This window comes from Rattus norvegicus, chromosome 12, assembly GCF_021556685.1.
Source record: "Rattus norvegicus strain SHRSP/BbbUtx chromosome 12, alternate assembly SHRSP_T2T, whole genome shotgun sequence".
NCBI lineage: Eukaryota > Metazoa > Chordata > Mammalia > Rodentia > Muridae > Rattus > Rattus norvegicus.
Window position 1 is genome coordinate 24,337,223 of NC_141545.1, and position 25,597 is coordinate 24,362,819.

The window sequence follows — 25,597 nt, forward strand, 5'->3', positions numbered from 1 at the left end:
GCCCAAGAGAGGTATAGCTGGATCCTCAGGCAGTTCAATGTCCAATTTTCTGAGGAACCTCCAGACTGATTTCCAGAATGGTTGTACCAGTCTGCAATCCCACCAACAATGGAGGAGTGTTCCTCTTTCTCTGCATCCTCGCCAGCATCTGCTGTCACCTGAGTTTTTGATCTTAGCCATTCTCACTGGTGTGAGGTGAAATCTCAGGGTTGTTTTGATTTGCATTTCCCTTATGACTAAAGATGTTGAACATTTCTTTAGGTGTTTCTCAGACATTCGGCATTCCTCAGCTGTGAATTCTTTGTTTATCTCTGAACTCCATTTTTTAATAGGGTTATTTGTCTCCCTGCAGTCTAACTTCTTGAGTTCTTTGTATATTTTGGATATAAGGCCTCTATCTGTTGTAGGATTAATACCACTCATTTTTAAAGACATGATCTTTCATGGACCTCAAACTCACCAATTGTAGATTAGGTAGACAGCGAACCTGTGACTCTGCCTGCCTCTAACTTGACCAGGTCTGGGATGCAAATTCCTGCCACATCCCTCACTTATAATGTGCAAGCTTCAGATCCATCAAACTCAGGCTCTCCTACCCATGTCCCATGCTTTTCTGACTGAATCCTCTCTCTGGTTCCTTTACATGCCTCTCATAATAAATTTCCCAACAACTCCTCAGGTGCTCACCTGGCTGGGGATTAGGCATTACTCGGCTGACCTGTAGAAGAAGAAAAAGTGTCTGAGTGTCAGCCATGTTAGTTCTCAGTCCTGACTCTCAACCATTCTCTGAGAATAGGAGGGGACCAGGGTAGCAAACAGCTCTGCTGCATCCAGGCAGGAGCAGGTATGAAAATAACCAGGACCTGAGGCCCAATCTGCAGCACTCTTGTTCAACCCAGCAAGCCATTCAAAAGCTCTACTGGTCCATTGACACATGTCCATATGTTCTTTAGCTTCTTCCTCAAATCTTGACCTTTTGACATTTTTCTTCCTTCTCTGCTCTACATTCACCATCTCTCTCTTTTGCCTACCTGGTACTTGGCTCTCTAGCTCTCCCTCTCAGTGCCTACTGCAGCTACCCTGAAGATTCAGCCACATGGGATGAATCCCAGTCAGACTTTTGTTGTCTCTTGAAGCTGCTGCTCTCCCAACTCTCAGTTTTCTGCTAACCCCATTGAAAGCCTGGGTGTACCTGAAATTCGAAGGTAACATTTTTACCTCTTCATTCTTGATGTTCTATTACACTTCACTACCTACTCATCTCTGCTTTTGTCCTGTTCCTTCTACTCACCTTGGCTTAAAACCTGCTCTGTATGCTATCTACACTGAGCTCTTGATTTTGTTCAAGGTCTCAGGTTTACCTCCAGCTTGTGTGTAACTGTAGATGGTCTTGAACTCCTGATGCTCCTTTCTAAGTGCTTGGATTCAGGTGTCCCTCACTGTGCCCCCATTTTTGTTTCTTAGAATATTTATGATTGTTAGAAGAGAAATCATTTATCTTTACAAAGTACAATTTGGAATCAGATAGAGATTGTATTAAAATTCGTGTGTGTGTGTGTGTGTGTGTGTGTGTGTGTGTGCTTTGTAAGACTTACTGTATAATATTTTCTGTTCCATGACTATCTTTACAGTTTTTACTATTTCCTTTACTTTTAAATTTATTTTGGGCAGTATGCATAGGTGTATATCAGTATGTGTGTACACACATGTGAATGGTACAATACAATATTGTTCTTCAGGAGCATTCCAGCACAATTATTGGGACAGCTTTTTCTTTGGCTTTCCTGAAGCCTACCCATTAGATAAGGCTGGCAATGACCCCAGGGATCTTATTGAGTCCTCCTGTCCAAGTATCTGACAACTCCTTATGTGTTGCCCGAGGATGAAACTCATGGCCCAGTGTTTGTGAACATTTCAACTGAGCCACCTGGCAGGCTGTTTATAACTTTGCTCTATAGTGTTATACTTTTAGTGTTCAAATCTTTAACATCCTTCAGTTTTTACATCTTATACAGTGTCTTCTCTATTGTGGGTCTATTTCACACCTATTCCTAATTTCCATTTTGATCACACATGCCTAACTCAAAGAGGTGTCTCTTTTCATTAGGTTTCACTTCCTGAGACATGGTGTTCCTAAATGCTGGTCTACCCCAGACCATCTTTAGCAGACACAACACTTTCCATATGATTAGTCAGTCCCTGGGGCTCCTAAGTACCTCCTTAAATTCCTTTGGAGCAGGCTCTGTGTTCCTCTTTATTTGCTCCTCTAATTTTCAGCTGGTCTGGAAGGATATCAGGCTCCAGGAATGCAGATCCTGTGGAGTTCAGGCACATTTCCCTCCTTCTGTTCTCTTTACTGTTCCCCACACAAGTCTGCTCTTCTCCATCTCTCACTGTTGAGAACAATCCCTGAGTGAAAGTTTAGTTGGGACCAGCCCTGGACCACTTACCTTTGCTTCCACCACAGGAAAATCATCAATCCACAGATGGGGATGATGATCACAACTTTGGCCAGGACCATTGTAACCATGGCTCCCAGGTTCAGTAGTGAAGGATTGTTCAGGCCCCCTGTGTCCTTCAGGTCACCTGTGGGGACTGCAGAGGTAATGACCAAGGGGCTGTTCATGGCAGTGCTGAGTCCTGGGGAGAGATGAGAAGTGAGCAGACCCTCCCTGGATGAGGAAGGTACAGGTGAGTGTCACATCTTTTCTCCTCTGTGGGATAAGAAACAGCTGTCAGATGTTCACACAGGGAAGGGAACAAATGCTTATGGTTGAGACTCTAGAAGAACAAGCTCAAATGCAGTCTCAACTGTCCCAGCTGTGTGTCAGCAGATTTTCATTTGGTCACAGGTAACTAAGGCAGAAATAAAAGTGATTATTTTCACTTAAATTCATGTATTTGACTAGTCCATAAAAGGCTTGCTACTTGGGCCTTAGAACCTAAGCTTGCTCCCTAATATCCATATGAAGAGTCTGATTAAGAGGGCAGGAGCTTTAATTTTAGCCCAAGAGGAAGAGGCAGACAGATCTCTGTGAGCTGACAGGCAGCCTGGTCTATATGTCTAGTTCTACACAGTAAAGTTCAAGTCCTAATGGGTCTATATAGTCAGTATTAAGACAGATAGGCCTACATGCTGAGACACTGAATAAATAAATAAATAAATAAATAAATAAAATAAATAAATAAAGAATTAGGTAAGTTAAAGGGAAAAAAGGAAGCCATATAGCAAGGTCATAAGAAACAATGCAGCAACCCAGAGTCCCCACTCCTGTAGGGCCATGTGCAGGAACACAAAGTGACTATGCTGGACCTCAGGGATCCCAGTACAAGGGACTGCAGTTATTTCTCCATCAAGGGGCTAGACGGATCAGAAAACAGAGTAGCTACATCTTGAAAATTGGGATGTTTTCTTTTTCATATTCTAATGCCTGAAAAGCCAGGGGAGAGAAGTCAGATGTGTCCTGTGAAGCCATGAGGGGAAATGAGGGTCTGTGGTGGCATGTGGCAGTTACAGTTAGACCTGAGGACACCAGAACATCCATTAGCCACTAGCATAGTTTCTGAGCTGAGGTTGGATATGTGTGGAGATGCTGCATATGGGGACCAATTGGAGCCTGTCACAGGACCAAGAGAGTCAGTTGCATCCTGAAGAAGTATATCCACCTTGAGGTCATGGGGTAAAAGTGGGCAGGATCATAGTATTAGATTTGGAACAATAAGGGCGTGAGCTACGGGGTAGTATAATGCTGAAACCCAGAGTAGGAGGGCAGAGCCATGGTAAATGAATATGAAGCTAAGAGTTGTGAAGCTAAGCTGAGCTCAGAGTTGTGAAGATTGAGGTGACATCAAGGGGACAAAGAAGCTACAGGTGTCAAAGTCTGAGCCATGGTGACTCATCATGTTTTATGATGAGTTGGCTCCCAGAAATAGACTGCTAAACATTCATTCCTTCTGTCATTTGCAGATATATTTGGCAGAAGTATGTGGCATGTCATTCTTTTTCAAGTACAGGATTCTGAGGCCTCCAGATGTCTGACTCTTGAAGTGCTCATGTATGAAATGTGGGGTGGAGTTGTAGATGAATTCCCCATGGAAGTTCTTCTATTTCCAGGCTATGTTCATCTGGGGATCCTTGGCTAACTCTCTGGGGAAGTAGAAGGAGAAGGGAATCTCAATGGAGCCACACTAGATTCCAGAGTACATGCTGGTTTGTTTATCTCATACTTGTTTTCTCTGTTGGATCCTGTAGAGTTTCCCAGAAAGGATAGGGACTATCTGAAGCCACTGCATGGATGGAAAGGACATCTTGAGTCTTCAGCCACAGGCAGGGGTGGGGCATGGGACAGGACTGTCCCTATGGCTGGTGTAACAGGAAAAAGGAAAAGGTTGGGATGCGCTCTTTCTAAGGGATGAGCTGTGTTCGGGCAGAGAGGACAGGCTGACTCTTCTAATGGACATCTATCTGCATGACAGTCTACTCTTCACAGCCCTCTGTCATCTCCTGTACTTAAATCTCTCCAATCTTCAATATCTCCACCACTCACAAGTGTGCAGACATGCTGCTGATAGCAGAAGCAGGATCTGAGCCATGGTCAGAATCCATCCATGAAATTAGGTCAGCAGAGCCATAAGGCAGGAGACTAGACTCTGGAGTGTCCCTGCTGTTACTCAGGATTTGTCAGCCACTCACCCAAATTCCCCTGGGCCTTCTCTTATAAAGGACTCAGTAGGGTCAGGACCTCCTCTTTTCTACTTCCATGACACTTTCAACTTCCTTTATCAATCTGGCCTTTTCTTTTCCAATGTTGAAGAAGACCTGCTCTTGTGGTCACTGACAATATGGTTGGGCCTTGACTACAGTCCCCTTTCTTTGATTGGGAGATATGACCTTAATCTAGGCACAATGGTCTGCACTCTCCCCTGGTTACCTTGCCCTCTTGTCTTGCTCAGCCCTTCATATATGTGATGCTGTCCACCTCTCCCTCTCTCCATCTTTTGGTCTACCTCCCCAACTTTACCTTTTATCTTTATCTGTCTTCCTGCTTCTCTGTACATCTCAGTCTCACTCTCTACCCAAGGAAGAGGCTGTCTGGTCAGCAGTACCCTTTCAGAGATAAAAAAAACTGATTCATGTCTTTTACCAGCTGAGCTCCATGATCAGCTAAGAGATGTTTATCAAGATGGTGCCAGGAAGGGATTCTCCCAAAATCCAAAAGTCTAGAACTGTATCTCTTCTTCTGTTCTCTGCCTCTTCCTGGTCTTCTGTATCTCCTATAATCCTCAGGATCATTTGTGTGAACACTTCAGGGATGCCCTGAGGAAACACCATCCCAGCTCCCGCGGTCACGATGCCAGGGAGAGCTGCTGAATTCAGGCTCAGGAAGTTTGGATGCAATCACAACCACAGCAGACCCCTCACTATGACCCCAGTTATCTCCAGATGGTTTCATGGGATTAGAAATCATTTTACCAATGACCCAGGAAAGGCCCATGAATGCCATTCATTTGAGGATTGCAATCGATGGACTGGAGCTGCATTTATGCTTCACGGAAGCTATGACTCACTGTGGTTGGTAGATCTCTGTGTAGCATTGCCATGCACCTCTTCTGGTTACAAGAGAATCCTGGTTTCACTCCTTGTGTATAACTCTGGTTGTTTTTCTGTGACCCCCACAACATTTTTGTTAGAAGCTGACCTGCCAAGTATCAAATGTTAAACCAGACTGAGCATGGGACAAAAGTTTTTCCTAAGAAGGACCAAATAAGTCAGAATGTTTAACTGGCCATAAATGAAGAATTGAGTGCATATAGTTTGGTTTATGAGCAAAGGAAGTCCAACATGGGACACAAGCATGCCATGGTCTGTCACATGATGTGTAGCATTGAAAGGTCAGAGCTGTGGATGAGATGTCAGTGTCCTGGATTTAAGGGAGAGGAGAACCTTAGATTTCAGGCTATTGTTTTTAATGTGGAATATGGCCCTTGCATCTTTTTTTGTTACCTGAATAGTGGATACAATGTGCATCTCTCTAAGGGGTGTAGTATGGGGTGAGGGTTGGGGGCTCAAGCGCAACACTGAGATAGAGTGCTGTTTTCAGAAGTGTGGGCAGAGCCAAGGTAAAGGAATATGAAAGGAAGCTCAGAGTTGTGGAACCTGAGCCATGGTAGCTCACCATGGGTGATAGTAAGTTTGGTTCCATGTACAGACTGCCACAATTTCGGGCCTTCTGTTGCTTGCAGATAAATTCACCTGAAGTATATGGCCTGGTTATTCTCCTTTAAGTTCAGGATTCTGAGGACTCTGGATGTCTGACCCTGTGTCCATTTCAGGATGAGCCAGTTCTTGAAGTGCTAATTAATGAAAGATAGAGTAGAGTTGTAGATGAATTCCCCAATGGAAGTCTTTCCATCTCCAGGCTATGCTCATCTGTAGATCCTTGGCCAACTCCCAGGGGAAGAAGGAGAAGGGGATCTCAATGGAGCCACCCTGGACTCCATAGAAGACAGCTGGTTTGTTCACTCCAAAGTCATTTACTATGTTGGCTCCTACTGATTACTCTGTGAAGGATGGGGAAAATCTGAAGCCACTGTGGGGGACAATGACAAGGAACATATAGAAATTACAATCCAGAGACCTCGAGCCTTCCTCCAGTGGCAGGTAAGGACATAGGTCAGGACTGTCCTAATGGCAGGTGAGACAGGAAAGGGAGGAAAGGGTTAGGTTGAGCTCCCTCTGAGGGATGAGTTCTCCCTTGGGGCAGAGAGACCTGGCTGGGTGCTCTAGCAGACACTTGTTCCACTTGACACTCACTCTTCTCAGACCAGCTGTCCCCACCTGTGTTTATGTTTCTGTTAGTGACATTCTTACCACTCAACAGCCTGCAGTCATGCTGCTGACAACAGGAGAAACAGGATCCCAGCCATGGCCAAAGTTCCTCCAGAAAGTGTGATCAGTAGAGCCATCAGGAAGGGGATGCCCTGTCTAGAAACTCTGGGATACCCAGCAGTCCGGAGAGAACCAGGGTAAAGTGAAACAGTTCCCCAGGCCTTGACATGTGGAGGATTTTGTTGGTGCAGGACCTCTCCATCTCCACCTCCTTGTGGACTGCTATTTCCTTTAATAATGTGACTTCTTTTCCCATGTTGCAGAAGATTTGCCCTTATAGTCCCTGACAAAATAGTCAGCCCCTTGGGCCCATTTTCCATTTTGGCTTGGAGACTTGTCCTTGTCCCCTGCAGGCAGGACTCACCTCTCTTCCACTTGTGCCTTGTTCACTCTTTTCCACTTCGTAAGTGGATTGTAGTCTTTCTGTCTCTTTTCTTCTGTATTTCCACTATTCCTTCTCTCCCCCTCCTCAATCTCTTTCTCATTATTCCTCCCACAAGCTAGTTGTCTGGGTCTCTCTTTAATAATCTCATGTAAAGAAGTTGTCAGTTTCTGCTCACTTCAGACCCCAAATGGAAGGTGGTGATGAGGAAACCCATTCAGTCCCTGCCCTAGCACAGTGACCCCCCTTACTCTCTGCTTACCTCTCTGCTTTTATGTCACACCACCTACCCACATACTTCCTGATTTCTCTTTCATAGTGACAACACCCAGAGGCCAGATGGAACCCGTGGAGAGTGGTGGAGATGCTAGAGAGGATGGTGGAAGAATGGGAACACGTGGTTGTGGGGCAATGGGATGTGCCATCACACAGAAAATGTGGTAAGGTTGATGGGATTATGAAGCTGCAGTAATTCTCATAATTGAAAATGGTGTTTAAATCTATTCCTGAACAAATTGCTGTCCAGAAAAATGTAATCACAACACACTATATAAAAGACTATGACAATCCATCTAAAGGGGGAAATACACAAATCTAGTCCTATGCAAATGAGGCATCTCTAACATCTCAAACCAAGCCAATAAAAAGCATCTGCCTTTTGACCCCAACCCACCACAATATATTTATGAGATTGTATCCATAAGGAATAAAGAACATAAGTTATTTCACCAAAGTTCCTTTGAGGCTGCCAGCTTTATTGACCTGTACCACTCTGAGGGAAGAGCATTCTCTCCTGAAGCTTTTATCACTGGAAGATGCTCCAGACAACTGCAGTCATTTCATGTTCTCATGCCCAAGTTACTCTAGTACCTATTCTTATGATTATCTTGTTCCAAGGAACACTCATTGTGAACAAGGTTAGCCAGGGCAGAAACCAACATCTGCTCCCACTTAGACCATAAAGTTCCCTTGTAGAAGATCAGAGATCCACTCTTCTTAAGTGTATTCAACCAGGAGTAAGCGCCTATATAATGTTGAGAATGTTGTCTCTGTGTGAGTCACTGCTGTGGGCCTGCCTATGGTTTATCCCATTTGAACAAAGGAAAAGGACATAGGAAGTCACATGACCATTTGAGGAACTGCATTTGGGTCCCTTTTCTGTGTGCAGCTGCCTATTGTTTTGAGCTGAGAGTTGACCATTTTGGATAAGTACACAGACCACCATCATGATGTCTTGCTGTGTGAACACATCAGGGATACTCAGAGGAAATACCACCCCAGCTCCAAAGGTCACTATGACCATGAATGCTGCTGAGTTCAACCTCAGGAGGCTTGGAACCAGTCACACCCAATGCAGACACATCACAGCTGATGCAGGACACCTCACTTTAGCAGCAAAAGGCCTTGATGACCTCTCAATGACACTAGTTATATCCATTTAGTCTCATGGGATGGGAGATCATTTTCCAAATCCTTCAGCAAAGACCCGTGAATGATACTCATTTGAGGCTTTTGAACGGTGGACTGGAGATTCATCTGTGCCAAATTGCAGCTATGATGTACTGTGCTTAGTAGAACTTTATCAAGAATGTGTCAGAATGGACAGTTTCCTGTGTTCTGTTAGAAACTCACCTGCTATCAAATGTTAAGTTGAACTGGGCATGGGAAAAAAGAACTGTCCTAGGAGGTAACCCAGAGTCCAGAATATCAACATAGCAGGAAAAAAGGAAATTAATGTATATAATTGAACCTGTGAGAAAAGGAAGCCCAACATGGGACTTAAGCAAGCCATTGTCTGTCACTGGATGTGAATCATGGAAGGAGGGGTAAGGTTTCTGGATGAGATGGCAGTGTGCAGGGAGTAAGCGAGTGGGTTATTATTGTTTGGGTGTGGTTCTCAGTATGGACCATGGTCCTTGCCCCTTTCCCACTGACTTGTAGCCTGGACACAGTTTAGCATTCTCTGAGAGGTCTCATATAGGAGAAGAGGGTCAAGAGAAATGCTGAGAAAGATTTCTTGGAGTAAGACTTTTATTTGTTGGCCTGGTTCATTCTCTGACCTCAAGGTATGCAGGCAAGTTGAGCTCAGGGTTGGAATGATAGGAATTAACCTTATCCAGGTTAATGCGTTCACTGGATCTTGTCTAGGTTGTGTTCACTGAAGAAACAGGCTTCTCTGAGAGGTTTTCAGTTAAACAGCTGTATGTTATTGGGGGTAACAAGGGCTACATGAAACTTCCTGGGTGATTATTAGTTACAGGATGACCGTATATTATTGGCTTGTGGTGAGGTTCTTGCTGGACATGTCCTTATAGGAATCGAGGAACTTAGACTTCTAATTCAGCCATCTTGTTATGACTACCTCAAGGGTGGCAGAAGTGGAGGTAGTACAGATTTCTTGGATCTGAACATGCAGACAGGAGCAAGGAGGGAATGGTCCTAACTTTTGCTGGCCTCAGGATGAGATTTTCAGGTTTGGACTTGTCTTGATCTCCACATTGCTCTGAACTGGAGCCTGAAGTTGTTTGATTTTTTAAAAAAATACTTATTTATTTAATGCATATGAGTACACTGTAGTGGTCTTCAGACATATCATAAGTAGGTATAGGATTCCATTGTAGATGGTTATGAGCCAACATGTGGTTGCTGGTAATTGAACTCAGGTCCTCTGGAATATCAATCAGTTCTCTTAATCATTGAACCATGTCTCCAGTCTAATTTGCTTGACTTCTAAACCCACAATTATTAAAATGTGTTACTAACTTCATAAACCAACAGAGAACAGCAGTCAGGCTCTCAGGATCAGAGACAGACAAGATTACATGGGTTCTAAAGAGAGGACATCACAGGTCTTCCTGGTTGCTGCCGCCGCAGAGAGCCCTTGGGCAGCACCCCGCGAGCAAACTTGAGCCTCGGGACCACAGGAAGACCAACTTGTCTGCTGCAAGAGAGCTGCCTGGTGAGATCGGGACACACAGAGGCAGAGTTCATCTAGGACTGGGCACGTCCTGTGTTTGCCGGAGGTCCCACGCCCGCGGATCCCGGGCCCACAGCAGCTCTCTGCTCCCAGACCCTGTGGGAAAGAGACCTCACTGCCTGATCAGGTGGTCACTCCTGAGGCTGCAGAGCGGAAGAGACCACCAACACTGCCCACCCCTGCCCACATCCCTGGCCCAAGAGGAAACTGTATAAGGCCTCTGGGCTCCCGTGGGGGAGGGCCCAGGAGCGGCAGGACCCCTGCCTGAGACACCACTGGAACCTGAGGGAAACAGACCGGATAAACAGTTCTCTGCACCCAAATCCCATGGGAGGGAGAGCTGAACCTTCAGAGAGGCAGACAAGCCTGGGAAACCAGAAGAGACTGCTCTCTGTACATACATCTCGGACGCCAGAGGAAAACACCAAAGGCCATCTGGAACCCTGGTGCACTGAAGCTCCCGGAAGGGGCGGCACAGGTCTTCCTGGTTGCTGCCGCCGCAGAGAGCCCTTGGGCAGCACCCCGCGAGCAAACTTGAGCCTCGGGACCACAGGTAAGACCAACTTGTCTGCTGCAAGAAAGCTGCCTGGTGAACTCAAGACACAGGCCCACAGGAACAGCTGAAGACCTGTAGAGAGGAAAAACTACACGCCCGAAAGCAGAACACTCTGTCCCCATAACTGACTGAAAGAGAGGAAAAAAGGTCTACAGCACTCCTGACACACAGGCTTATAGGACAGTCTAGCCACTGTCAGAAATAGCAGAACAAAGTAACACTAGAGATAATCTGATGGCAAGAGGCAAGCACAGGAACCCAAGCAACAGAAACCAAGACTACATGCCATCATCGGAGCCCAATTCTCCCACCAAAACAAACATGGAATATCCAAACACACCAGAAAAGCAAGATCTAGTTTCAAAATCATATTTGATCATGATGCTGGAGGACTTCAAGAAAGACATGAACACACTTAGGGAAACACAGGAAAACATTAATAAACAAGTAGAAGCCTACAGAGAGGAATCGCAAAAATCCCTGAAAGAATTCCAGGAAAACACAATCAAACAGTTGAAGGAATTAAAAATGGAAATAGAAGCAATCAAGAAAGAACACATGGAAACAACCCTGGATATAGAAAACCAAAAGAAGAGACAAGGAGCTGTAGATACAAGCCTCACCAACACAATTCAAGAGATGGAAGAGAGAATCTCGGGATCAGAAGATTCCATAGAAATCATTGACTCAACTGTCAAAGATAATGTAAAGCGGAAAAAGCTACTGGTCCAAAACATACAGGAAATCCAGGACTCAATGAGAAGATCAAACCTAAGGATAATAGGTATAGAAGAGAGTGAAGACTCCCAGCTCAAAGGACCAGTAAATATCTTCAACAAAATCATAGAAGAAAACTTCCCTAACCTAAAAAAAGAGATACCCATAGACATACAAGATGCCTACAGAACTCCAAATAGATTGGACCAGAAAAGAAACACCTCCCGTCACATAATAGTCAAAACACCAAATGCACAAAATAAAGAAAGAATATTAAAAGCAGTAAGGGAAAAAGGTCAAGTAACATATAAAGGCAGACCTATCAGAATCACACCAGACTTCTCGCCAGAAACTATGAAGGCCAGAAGATCCTGGACTGATGTCATACAGACCCTAAGAGAACACAAATGCCAGCCCAGGTTACTGTATCCTGCAAAGCTCTCAATTAACATAGATGGAGAAACCAAGATATTCCATGACAAAACCAAATTTACACAATATCTTTCTACAAATCCAGCACTACAAAGGATAATAAATGGTAAAGCCCAACATAAGGAGGCAAGCTATACCCTAGAAGAAGCAAGAAACTAATCGTCTTGGCAACAAAACAAAGAGAATGAAAGCACACAAACATAACCTCACATCCAAATATGAATATAACGGGAAGCAATAACCACTATTCCTTAATATCTCTCAACATCAATGGCCTCAACTCCCAAATAAAAAGAAATAGATTAACAAACTGGATACGCAACGAGGACCCTGCATTCTGCTGCCTACAGGAAACACACCTCAGAGACAAAGACAGACACTACCTCAGAGTGAAAGGCTGGAAAACAACTTTCCAAGCAAATGGTCAGAAGAAGCAAGCTGGAGTAGCCATTCTAATATCAAATAAAATCAATTTTCAACTAAAAGTCATCAAAAAAGATAAGGAAGGACACTTCATATTCATCAAAGGAAAAATCCACCAAGATGAACTCTCAATCCTAAATATCTATGCCCCAAATATAAGGGCACCTACATATGTAAAAGAAACCTTACTAAAGCTCAAAACACACATTGCACCTCACACAATAATAGTGGGAGATTTCAACACCCCACTCTCATCAATGGACAGATCATGGAAACAGAATTTAAACAGAGATGTAGACAGACTAAGAGAAGTCATGAGCCAAATGGACCTAACGGATATTTATAGAACATTCTATCCTAAAGCAAAAGGATATACCTTCTTCTCAGCTCCTCATGGTACTTTCTCCAAAATTGACCATATAATTGGTCAAAAAACGGGCCTCAACAGGTACAGAAAGATAGAAATAATCCCATGTGTGCTATCGGACCACCATGGCCTAAAACTGGTCTTCAATAACAATAAGGGAAGAATGCCCACATATACGTGGAAATTGAACAATGCTCTACTCAATGATAACTTGGTCAAGGAAGAAATAAAGAAAGAAATTAAAAACTTTTTAGAATTTAATGAAAATGAAGGTACAACATACCCAAACTTATGGGACACAATGAAAGCTGTGCTAAGACGAAAACTCATAGCGCTGAGTGCCTGCAGAAAGAAACAGGAAAGAGCATATGTCAGCAGCTTGACAGCACACCTAAAAGCTCTAGAACAAAAAGAAGCAAATACACCCAGGAGGAGTAGAAGGCAGGAAATAATCAAACTCAGAGCTGAAATCAACCAAGTAGAAACAAAAAGGACCATAGAAAGAATCAACAGAACCAAAAGTTGGTTCTTTGAGAAAATCAACAAGATATATAAACCCTTAGCCAGACTAACGAGAGGACACAGAGAGTGCGTCCAAATTAACAAAATCAGAAATGAAAAGGGAGACATAACAACAGATTCAGAGGAAATTCAAAAAATCATCAGATCTCACTACAAAAACCTATATTCAACAAAACTTGAAAATCTTCAGGAAATGGACAATTTCCTAGACAGATACCAGGTACCGAAGTTAAATCAGGAACAGATAAACCAGTTAAACAACCCCATAACTCCTAAGGAAATAGAAGCAGTCATTAAAGGTCTCCCAACCAAAAAGAGTCCAGGTCCAGACGGGTTTAGTGCAGAATTCTATCAAACCTTCATAGAAGACCTCTTACCAATATTATCCAAACTATTCCACAAAATTGAAACAGATGGATCACTACCGAATACCTTCTACGAAGCCACAATTACTCTTATACCTAAACCACACAAAGACACAACAAAGAAAGAGAACTTCAGACCAATTTCCCTTATGAATATCGACGCAAAAATACTCAACAAAATTCTGGCAAACCGAATCCAAGAGCACATCAAAACAATCATCCACCATGATCAAGTAGGCTTCATCCCAGGCATGCAGGAATGGTTTAATGTACGGAAAACTATCAACGTGATCCATTATATAAACAAACTGAAAGAACAAAACCACATGATCATTTCATTAGATGCTGAGAAAGCATTTAACAAAATTCAACACCCCTTCATGATAAAAGTCCTAGAAAGAATAGGAATTCAAGGCCCATACCTAAACATAGTAAAAGCCATATACAGCAAACCAGTTGCTAACATTAAACTAAATGGAGAGAAACTTGAAGCAATCCCACTAAAATCAGGGACTAGACAAGGCTGCCCACTCTCTCCCTACTTATTCAATATAGTTCTTGAAGTTCTAGCCAGAGCAATCAGACAACAAAAGGATGTCAAGGGGATACAGATCGGAAAAGAAGAAGTCAAAATATCACTATTTGCAGATGATATGATAGTATATTTAAGTGATCCCAAAAGTTCCACCAGAGAACTACTAAAGCTGATAAACAACTTCAGCAAAGTGGCTGGGTATAAAATTAACTCAAATAAATCAGTTGCCTTCCTCTATACAAAAGAGAAACAAGCCGAGAAAGAAATTAGGGAAACGACACCCTTCATAATAGACCCAAATAATATAAAGTAACTCAGAGTGACTTTAACAAAGCAAGTAAATGATCTGTACAATAAGAACTTCAAGACACTGAAGAAGGAAATTGAAGAAGACCTCAGAAGATGGAAAGATCTCCCATGCTCATGGATTGGCAGGATTAATATAGTAAAAATGGCCATTTTACCAAAAGCAATCTACAGATTCAATGCAATCCCCATCAAAATACCAATCCAATTCTTCAAAGAGTTAGACAGAACAATTTGCAAATTCATCTGGAATAACAAAAAACCCAGGATAGCTAAAGCTATCCTCAACAATGAAAGGACTTCAGGGGGAATCACTATCCCTGAACTCAAGCAGTATTACAGAGCAATAGTGATAAAAACTGCATGGTATTGGTACAGAGACAGACAGATAGACCAATGGAATAGAATTGAAGACCCAGAAATGAACCCACACACATATGGTCACTTGATTTTTGACAAAGGAGCCAAAACCATCCAATGGAAAAAAGATAGCATTTTCAGCAAATGGTGCTGGTTCAACTGGAGGTCAACATGTAGAAGAATGCAGATCGATCCATCCTTATCACCCTGTACAAAGCTTAAGTCCATGTGGATCAAGGACCTCCACATCAAAGCAGACACACTCAAACTAATAGAAGAAAAACTAGGGAAGCATCTGGAACACATGGGCACTGGAAAAAATTTCCTGAACAAAACACCAATGGCTTACGCTCTAAGATTAAGAATAGACAAATGGGATCTCATAAAACTGCAAAGCTTCTGTAAGGCAAAGGACACTGTGGTTAGGACAAAACGGCAACCAACAGATTGGGAAAAGATCTTTAGCAATCCTACAACAGATAGAGGCCTTATATCCAAAATATACAAAGAACTCTAGAAGTTAGACCACAGGAAACAAATAACCCTATTAAAAAATGGGGCTCAGAGCTAAACAAAGAATTCACAGCTGAGGAATGCTGAATGGCGGAGAAACACCTAAAGAAATGTTCAACATCTTTAGTCATAAGGGAAATGCAAATCAAAACAACCCTGAGATTTCACCTCACACCAGTGAGAATGGCTAAGATCAAAAACTCAGGGGACAACAGATGCTGGCGAGGATGTGGAGAAAGAGGAACACTCCTCCATTGTTGGTGGGATTGCAAACTGGTACAACCATTCTGGAAATCAGTCTGGAGGATCCTCAGAAAATTGGACATTGAACTGCCTGAGGATCCAGCTATACCTCTCTTGGGCATATACCCAAAAGATGCCCCAACATATAAAAAAGACACGTGCTCCACTATGTTCATTGCAGCCTTATTTATAATAGCCAGAAGCTGGAAAGAACCCAGATGCCCTTCAACAGAGGAATGGATACAGAAAATGTGGTACATCTACACAATGGAATATTACTCAGCTATGAAAAACAACGACTTTATGAAATTCGTAGGCAAATGGCTGGAACTGGAAAATATCATCCTGAGTGAGCTAACCCAAACACAGAAAGACATACATGGTATGTACTCACTGATAAGTGGCTATTAGCCCAAATGCTTGAATTACTCTAAATGCCTAGAACAAATGAAACTCAAGACAGATGATCAAAATGTGAATGGTTCACTCCTTCTTTAAAAGGGGAACAAGAATACCCTTGGCAGGGAAGAGAGAGGCAAAGATTAAAACAGAGACTGAAGGAACACCCATTCAGAGTCTGCCCCACATGTGGCCCATGCATATACAGCCATCCAATTAGACAAGATGGATGAAGCAAAGAAGTGCAGGCAGACAGGAGCCGGATGTAGATCGCTCCTGAGAGACACAGCCAGAATACAGCAAATACAGAGGCGAATACCAGCAGCAAACCACTGAACTGAGAATAGGACCCCCGTTGAAGGAATCAGAGAAAGAACTGGAAGAGCTTGAAGGGGCTCGAGGCCCCATATGTACAACAATGCCAAGCAAACAGAGCTTCCAGGGACTAAGCCACTACCTAAAGACTATACATGGACTGACCCTGGACTCTGACCTCATAGGTAGCAATGAATATCCTAGTAAGAGCACCAGTGGAAGGGGAAGCCCTGGGTCCTGCTAAGACTGAACCCCCAGTGAACTAGACTGTTGGGGGGAGGGGGACAATGGAGGGAGGGTGGGGAGGGGAACACCGATAAGAAAGGGGAGGGGGGAGGGGGATGTTTGCCCGGAAACTGGGAAAGGGAATAACACTCGAAATGTATATAAGAAAGACTCAAGTTAATAAAAAAAAAAGGAAAAAAAAAGAGAGGACATCAGAGCCAACATGGTTTCTTAGGATGTGTCACACACAATCCGGCATCCATGTACTCTGATTCTCATACAGAAGGCAGGAAGGTTTGTGGTAAGCAGGGTGTATGCCTTCTATTACTACTTGAAGTAACTCACCTCTCTGGTGAGTGATTCTGGCACTAGGAGATCTGTTAGACTGGGAATAACAGATGATGACTCACCAGGAACCTGTGGGTGATCCTGATGGACAGAGGACAATTGTCCACAGTCAGTGTTCTCCATGCACCATTTGTGTCTCCAGGAATCACACCCAGGTCACTATGCTAGGCAGCAGGCTCCTTTTCCACTGAGCTATCTCACTGCCATACACTGTTTTGTTGTTCATTCATATCTAATTTTAAAATACTTCTTTTAATAAATGTATAAAATGTTATGATCATGATTGATAATCTTTACAAATCCACATAGCCTTTTTTATTGTGACCTCTCATGGGTTTGGAACTCACCAATTAGGCTACACTATGTACACAGTCAACCCCATGCCTCTCCATGTTTCTTCTTCATGCAGGGCTGGGATTACAAATTCCTGCCAAATCCATGACGTATAATGTGGCTGCTCAAGATCACTCTCAGGCCCTACTACCCATGAACATTTCTCTGGCTGACTTATCTCTCTTGCTCCCTCGCATGCCTCTCATAATAAATTTCCCCAAAGGGTCCCCAACCTGCCTTTTGGGTTGACAGGTGCTTATCTGACAGGGAGGCTGTGGTTTCAACAAGCTTGTCCTTAAATTTGTTATGTATCCAAGGATGATCTTGAACTCCTACAGATCCTCCCATCTGTGCCTCCCATCATCGATGAGTACAGGTGTGTACCATTCTGCTCCTTTGTCCCATGTGGACAAAGATCCTCATTTTCTCTCCAGGACAGGGAAGAAATCACCCTAGCAGATGAACATCTTTGGCCCAGTGATGTCTGTAAGAATGTCCTCCTGGCCATGAGAACTTACCTCCAGATTCATCTGCCTTGTGAGGAGCTGTCCGAGGAGCTGTCCTCACAGAGATGTGAGGAGCTGTCCGAGGAGCTGTCCTCACACATGTGAGGAGCTGTCCTCACAATCTCCATTACAAGATGGCACCGGCATCCGGCAGAACGCACCTAGTAAAAAGGGCAATACGCAGGCGCCTGGTAACGTCCCTACTCAAAGGGACACGTACGTTTTGGTACGTCATCTGGCATGATTGGCAGCGACCAGTCAGAGTGACACGTCCTAGGCGAGGATAGTTTCCTATATAAGGGACGGTTATTCCTCACTCTCCGTCTCCGCATTGTAAGCTTATGCTCTCCCTCTCAAGACGCATTAAAGCTTTTCTGTAGTAGGATCCTGTGTGTGCCGCGTCGTTCCTGCTGGCGAGACGAAGCACGGGACATCTGGTGCCGAAAACCCGGGAAAGACCTCGCCATCGTCAGCACCTTCGGAGATCCCTTGGCGACAAGGAGGATTCAGAACTGCAGGTAGATACGTTCGGAGAGGCAGCCCTCTCTTGGACTTTGGTCTGGGGTTGTCACCGCCTTGGGAAGGATTTGTTGAGGCTATAGTATTTGTCCTGGGCGCCACCCTACTCTTTATGTTCTGTTCTCACCGTTTTCGTTGTTAAAAGGACGATCACAGCAGCTGAAGGCACGTCTCAGTCTCTCGTATATAAGTGAGCTTCGCGCAGCTCCCTTTTACCTTTGATTTTGACTGTTGAGGAACAAGGACGAGATAAGGCCGACGTAGATAAGCGGCACCATCCGGGGAGGCGCGTGTAAGACTCCCGTACATAAGAGAGCAGCGTGTCTGTCTCTACCCTTTCACCTCACGCCTTGTCAGACGGACGTAGATAAGCCGCCGGCGTTCCTGGCCCATCATGGGATCCTCACAGTCTGTGGTCACGGCCTTGGAAACAGTGTTAAAGCAGAGGAACATCAAAATTGGAGGAGGAACACTTAAAAACTTTGTGAAGGAGGTGGAGAGGGTGGCGCCTTGGTTTGCCTGTTCAGGCTCGTTTACGATTGCCTCATGGAATAAACTTGGAAAAGACCTTGACAGAAAATTGGCGGAAGAGGATCTGCGCCTAGGGACCAAAGCTATATGGAAGCTGGTTAAGAATTGTTTAAAGGATGAAACGTGTAAGGCAGCAGTAGTAGAAGGACAGGCCACTCTCGAGGTAGTCCGGGAAAGTCTGTCAGAAACCGAACGTAGTGAGAGGTTGGGCGCGCGCAAGAAAAAAGACGTCCTAAGAAAGAAAAAGTGCCCTCCCGGTAAGTCCACAGACAAGGGAGCGTTGAAATTTTCAGATTCCAGCACTTCCTCTTCTACACATAAACCAGGAGGGGGAGCCAGCCTATACCCTGTGAAAGAGCTAGAAGCGCTGAACCTCGACAGTTCTGAAAGCTCTGAAAATAAAACCTTAGACTCAGAGGAGGAGGCTGAGCTAGATGAGGAAGCAGCTAAATATGAGGAGGAAAGATATTACCCCAATGAATGTAGGGGAAGTAATAGAAGCCTTCTAGCGCGGCCGCCACCAACGGCGCCTCCTCCATATGAGACACGCTCACGCGCCTTCTCACTAGTCCCCGAGAGGGTGAGAAGAAAGCTGAGTATGACATTTCCTATCTTTGAGACTCCGGAGGGAGGACGGGTCCATGCCCCTGTTGAATATAATCAGATTAAGGAATTAGCGGAATCAGTTAGAAAGTATGGAGTCACGGCCAACTTTACTCTAACACAACTCGACAGGTTGGCCATGACAGCATTGACACCAGCTGATTGGCAGATGATTGCTAAGGCAGCCCTTGCCAGCATGGGCCAATACATGGAATGGAAAGCGCTCTGGTATGAGGGAGCCCAAACACAGGCCAGAGCAAATGCTACGGCCTTAATACCTGAGCAACAGGAATGGACTTTCGAATTCTTAACAGGACAGGGCCGCTTTGCAGCTGATCAGTCTGCTTACCACTGGGGCGCCTATGCTCAGGTCTCCAGCACAGCTATTAGAGCCTGGAAGGCACTGTCCAGGAGAGGAGGGATTGATAATCAACTTACAAAAATCGTTCAGGGACCCCAGGAAAATTTCTCAGATTTTGTAGCTAGAATGACAGAGGCTGCAGGACGAATCTTTGGCGATCCTGAACAAGCAGCACCACTAATAGAACAGCTCGTTTTCGAGCAAGCCACCCAGGAGTGCCGAACAGCCATAGCCCCCCGAAGAAATAAAGGGCTACAGGATTGGCTTAGAGTTTGCAGGGAACTTGGAGGGCCCCTTACTAACTCAGGCCTGGTGGCTGCCATTCTCCAGTTCCAGCGACGCCCCGTTAAAGGGACGGATAAAAGATCATGCTTTCAATGTGGGAAAACAGGCCATCTAAAAAGAGACTGCAGGATGACAAAAAGAGACAGGGGGTCTGCAACCCTCTGTGTCCGATGTGGCAAAGGCTACCATAGGGCTGACCAGTGCCGATCAGTGAGAGACATTAAAGGCAAACTACTCCCTCCTTTGGAGACTCGACCTAATGAGATGTCAAAAAACGGGCTGGTGGGCCCCCGGTCCCAGGGCCCTCAAAGATATGGGAACCGCTTTCACAGGGCCACGACCCCGGCAGAGGAGGTCCCCCAAGAGGCGACACAAGATTGGACCTGCGTGCCGCCTCAGACTTCTTTCTAATGCCCCAGATGGGCATTCAGCCAATTCCTGCTCAGACTGTGGGGCCTCTACCCCCGGGAACCATAGGCCTTGTCCTTGGGAGAGGATCTCTCGCCCTACAAGGACTGATAGTCCATCCAGGCCTTGTTGAAGCTCAGCGCTCTCTTGATATTCAGATTCTTTGTTCAAGTCCCGATGGGGTTTTTTCCATAAGTAAAGGAGATAGAATAGCACAGTTATTACTCCTTCCGTGCTTCCAGGCCACGATACAGGATACTAAGGGACCCATGGGGTCCACTGGTCATGATTCGGCATATTTGGTGGTTCACCTTAACAACCGCCCAAAATTGAGCTTAGAAATTAATGGAAAGAAATTCGAAGGCATACTGGATACTGGGGCTGATAAAAGTATAATTTCCTCAAAATGGTGGCCTCAATCATGGCCTACCACAAAATCTTCTCACTCACTACAAGGATTAGGCTACCAGTCATGCCCTATGATCAGCTCTGCCACTCTAACTTGAACAACTGCCGATGGCCGACAGGGACAATTTATTCCTTATGTACTTCCCCTGCCTGTTAATCTTTGGGGGAGGGATGTTATGCAGACCATGGGACTGACCTTATCTAATGAATACCCCCCACAAGTGGCCCACATGATGTCAAGGATGGGCTATAAGGAAGGGAAAGGCCTTGGGCGATTAGAACAGGGTTGTCTCACGCCCACTGAACCGATCGCCAACCCCCATAAACAAGGCCTGGGTTTTTCCTAGGCGCCATTGGGGCAGCACGACCCATACCATGGAGGACGGAGGACACAGTGTGGGTTCCCCAATGGCCATTAACCTCTGAGAAATTACAGGCAGCTAAAGGACTGGTGGATGAACAATTAAGATTGGGACATTTGGAGCCCTCTACCTCTCCTTGGAACACCCCAATTTTTGTAATAAGGAAAAAATCAGGAAAATGGCGACTACTCCATGACTTGAGGGCCATTAACGATCAGATGGAATCCCTTGGACCCATTCAGCGGGGCCTTCCTATACTCTCGGCCCTACAAAAAGATTGGAATTTGGTAATAATAGATATCAAGGACTGTTTTTTCTCTATTCCTCTTTACCCCCCAGATAGGCCATCAATTAATCATATTGAACCTGATAAAAGATACCAGTGGAAGGTCCTACCTCAGGGCATGGCCAACAGCCCTACGATGTGTCAGTTATATGTTCAGGAAGCCCTCAAACCAGTCAGGGAGACCTATCCAAATTTACTGTTAATCCATTACATGGATGATATATTGATGTGTCATAAAGACTTAGAATTACTCAAACAAGCCTATTCCTTATTACAAAAAACCCTTAAACAATGGGACTTACATATTGCTACAGAAAAGGTCCAAATTGCTGACACAGGTCATTTTCTAGGATCCATTATTTTCCCTGATAAGATTATACCCCAGAAACTGGAAATCCGTAGAGACCACCTCCATACTCTTAATGACTTTCAGAAGCTCTTGGGAGATATCAACTGGTTGAGACCATTTTTGAAAATCCCTTCCGCGGAATTAAAACCTTTGTTCGAAATATTGGAAGGGGACGGCCACATCACCTCCCCTCGTGTGCTAACTCCCGCTGCAACCAAGGCCTTACTAAAAGTAGAAGATGCCATAAAACAGGCCCAATTGCAACGCATTGATTGGTCTCTACCTTTTTCACTCTGTGTACTAGATACCAAGGATTTACCCTCTGCCGTTTTATGGCAACAAGGTCCACTGTTATGGATCCATCCACATGCTTCCCCTGTGAAGATTATTGATTGGTATCCAGCCGCAGTAGCACATCTGGCTATTAAGGGCCTAAAAGCTGCCATCTGTCATTTTGGGACTCCACCCCAATCCTTGATTATCCCATATACACCCTACCAGGTCCAAACTCTAGCCGCTACCTCTGATGATTGGGCAGTGCTGCTCACATCCTTTACAGGGAAGATAGATAATCATTATCCTAAACACCCCCTATTGTGTTTCGCAAGATCACAATCTATTGTTTTCCCTCGCATCACATCCCACAAACCATTAAAGGAGGGGATAACGGTGTATACGGATGGGTCAAAAACAGGGGTGGGAGCATATGTGGTAAACTCCCAAGTATTCTCATGACAATATTTTGAAACCTCACCCCAAGTGGTAGAATGCCTAGTGGTCTTGGAGGTCATTGAAAAATTCCAGGTTCCTCTAAATATTGTTTCAGATTCCTCCTATGTGGTTAATGCTGTTAGTATTCTTGAAACCGCCGGTATAATTAAAACCACTAGTAAGGTGGCAGATATTTTCCGAAAAATCCAAATTATCCTATTAAATAGAAGATTCCCTGTATACATTACTCATATACGGGCCCATTCTGGACTCCCTGGCCCAATGAGTTCAGAGAATGATTTGGCTGACAAAGCCACAAAAATGATAGCTGTGGCCCTGGCCTCTCCTTTAGAGGCCGCTAAAGCCTTTCATGGCAATTTCCATGTCACCTCAGAAACTTTACGCCGCCTCTTCTCTATAACTAGAAAAGAGGCACGTGATATAGTCACCCAATGCCAACAGTGCTGCCAGTTCCTCCCAGTTCCTCACATCGGGGTCAACCCGAGAGGAATACAGCCATTGCAAATCTGGCAAATGGATGTTACTCATAATTCTACTTTTGGAAAATTACAGTATGTGCATGTATCTATAGACACATGTTCTGGCATTCTACATGCCACCCCACTTACAGGAGAAAAAAACAACACATGTCATTCAGCACTGCCTTGAAGCATGGAGTGCTTGGGGAAAGCCAAAATGTGTAAAAACTGACAATGGCCCCGCCTACACATCTCAAAAATTCGGTCAGTTTTGTGCTCAGATGCAGGTTACCCACCTGACGGGCCTGCCCTACAACCCTCAAGGACAGGGAATCATAGAGCATGGTCATCGGACGCTCAAATCATATTTAATAAAACAAAGAAGGGGAATTATGATAGAACTCCCCCCAACACCCCGAGTGGCCACTGCTCTGGCCCTTTTTACCTTAAATTTTTTAAATCTTGATGAAGCTGGACAAACAGCGGCTGAGCGACATTGCTCAGAGCCCAAGAGGACAAAAGAATTAGTCAAATGGAAGGATGTATTAACAAATGAATGGAAAGGCCCGGATCCTGTTTTAATAAGATCCAGGGGAGCTGTCTGTGTTTTTCCACAGGACAATGAAAATCCCATATGGATCCCAGGACGACTTACTCGGAGCATCACAGCAAGTGATCAAGAAGGGACTGGGACTCCTGCACCTCCTCACTCTTCTTCCATGGATGCCAGAAACGGTGCAGGGCGAGCTACAATGGGGAATAATGTCAACCTTTCCACTCCCGATGCCGGTGATGTACCACTAACAGGGATTTAGGGTTGGCCTATTTACCTAAGGATCCACAGGTTGAACGACTAAAAGAAAATAGGACTATTCCCCTTAAGGGCAGCCTTTGTTTTGGCATATTCAACAAAACATCTTTTGATCTCCCTTGCATTATGTTATATAATCAATCTTCTGCTTGGTTAAGGGAGGCCACATGGGGAACTGGTGAGGAGGACATTGTGGCTAACGCCACAGTTCTCTATGGTGGTGGCCTTACATTGGGTTAATGGTAGCTGCACTGATCTTACGCCCATGGCGATGCTACTTGGAGGAAAGGGCGAAAAGGGACGGTTGTCATTTTCCTGGACGGGGAACATCAAACCTGCTGCCTCTGTCTGGACAGCTACTCATATAAAATATCGCAGTAGTTACCCGCATGCCTCGCTTTATCCCGATCCCTGTTGATGCCCCAGGGACCATGACCTTATTTAGAGGAAAAAGAGATTTTGGTACTTCTGCAATTATTGCTGGCATTATTGCTACGACAGCAGTCGCTGCCTCGGTTACTGCCTCGGCATTGGCCTTGTCAAATTCAGTACAGACAACCCAAACTATCAATGATTTATCGGCCACCATCTCTGTGGCTCGGGACAGACAGGCCTCAGCCAATACTCAGATATAGGGAGGCCTTATGCTTGTCAACCAACGTATAGATCTGGTCCGAGAGCAATTAGACATTCTATGGCAACTGGCCCAGCTTGGCTGTGAGCAAAAACTCCCAGGCCTTTGTGTCACCTCCATATAATATGACAAATTTACCCGAGCTGCTAATCTGTCTAAGAGTCTTTCACAGCATCTGTTACAGAATTGGACCTCGGAGTTTGAACAGACACTTCGGGAGCTGAGAGCGACCATCATTCAAGTAAATTCTACCCGACTGGACCTGTCTTTGACGGAGGGATTGTCGTCCTGGATCACCTCAGCAGTCTCTTATTTCAAGGAATGGGTGGGAGTGGGACCTTTTGGAGTGATCCTCTGCTGTGGATTAGTGTTACTCCTCTGGTCGCTTTGCAAATTGAGATCTCAAACAAGAAAGGACAAAGTAGTGATCGCCCAGGCGCTTGTAGCCCTTGAACAAGGAGCGTCAGCCGATATCTGGTTGACCATGCTCAAGCAACAGGTCGCCGGCTGGACAGCTCTTGCACTCCTAGAACCTCGGTTCATTGCACAGGATTAGAGTGTCCGGCTTGAGCAGCCCATGAGGGGTGACGAGCTTAGCATCGCACAGGGAAGTTCTACCAAATATGCTCCCTGGAAGGCATGTCATATTACATGAGGGTTTCTGCCCCAGTTTTCCCTCCCTCAAAAAATCTCAGTGCGACGGGTCGGGAGTGCCCTGGGTCCCAACAACAGCCTAAGGGTATCTCTCTTGTACAGGTTCGCCAACTTTGTACGAGGATATGACCTCTGTCTTCACCCTCCTATATCTGGGTGTCCTGTTTGCTTAAAAAAAAACAGAAAAGGGGGAGATGTGAGGAGCTGTCCGAGGAGCTGTCCTCAAAGAAATGTGAGGAGCTGTCCGAGGAGCTGTCCTCACATATGTGAGGAGCTGTCCTCACAAACTCCATTACAAGATGGCACCGGCATCCGGCAGAATGCACCTAGTAAAAAGGGCAATACACAGGCGCCTGGTAATGTCCCTACTCAAAGGGACACGTACGTTTTGGTACATCATCTGGCATAATTGGCAGCGACCAGTCAGAGAGTGACACGTCCTAGGCGAGGATAGTTTCCTATATAAGGGACGGTTATTCCTCA

At 44.9% G+C, this 25,597-nt stretch overlaps 1 protein-coding gene and 1 pseudogene across 1 annotated transcript; one reads left to right on the top strand and one right to left on the bottom strand.

Annotated features, from left to right (window-relative positions):
- Positions 1-705: 705 nt before the first annotated feature.
- LOC148002245 (paired immunoglobulin-like type 2 receptor beta) lies at positions 706-18,625 on the bottom strand (annotated as a pseudogene).
- A 1-nt stretch (position 18,626) lies between these two features.
- On the top strand, positions 18,627-20,423 carry LOC134481162 (igE-binding protein-like). Its single transcript, XM_087579488.1, has one exon. The coding sequence runs from the start codon at positions 18,627-18,629 to the stop codon at positions 20,421-20,423; it is 1,797 nt and encodes a 598-aa protein (XP_087435614.1).
- Positions 20,424-25,597: the final 5,174 nt, after the last annotated feature.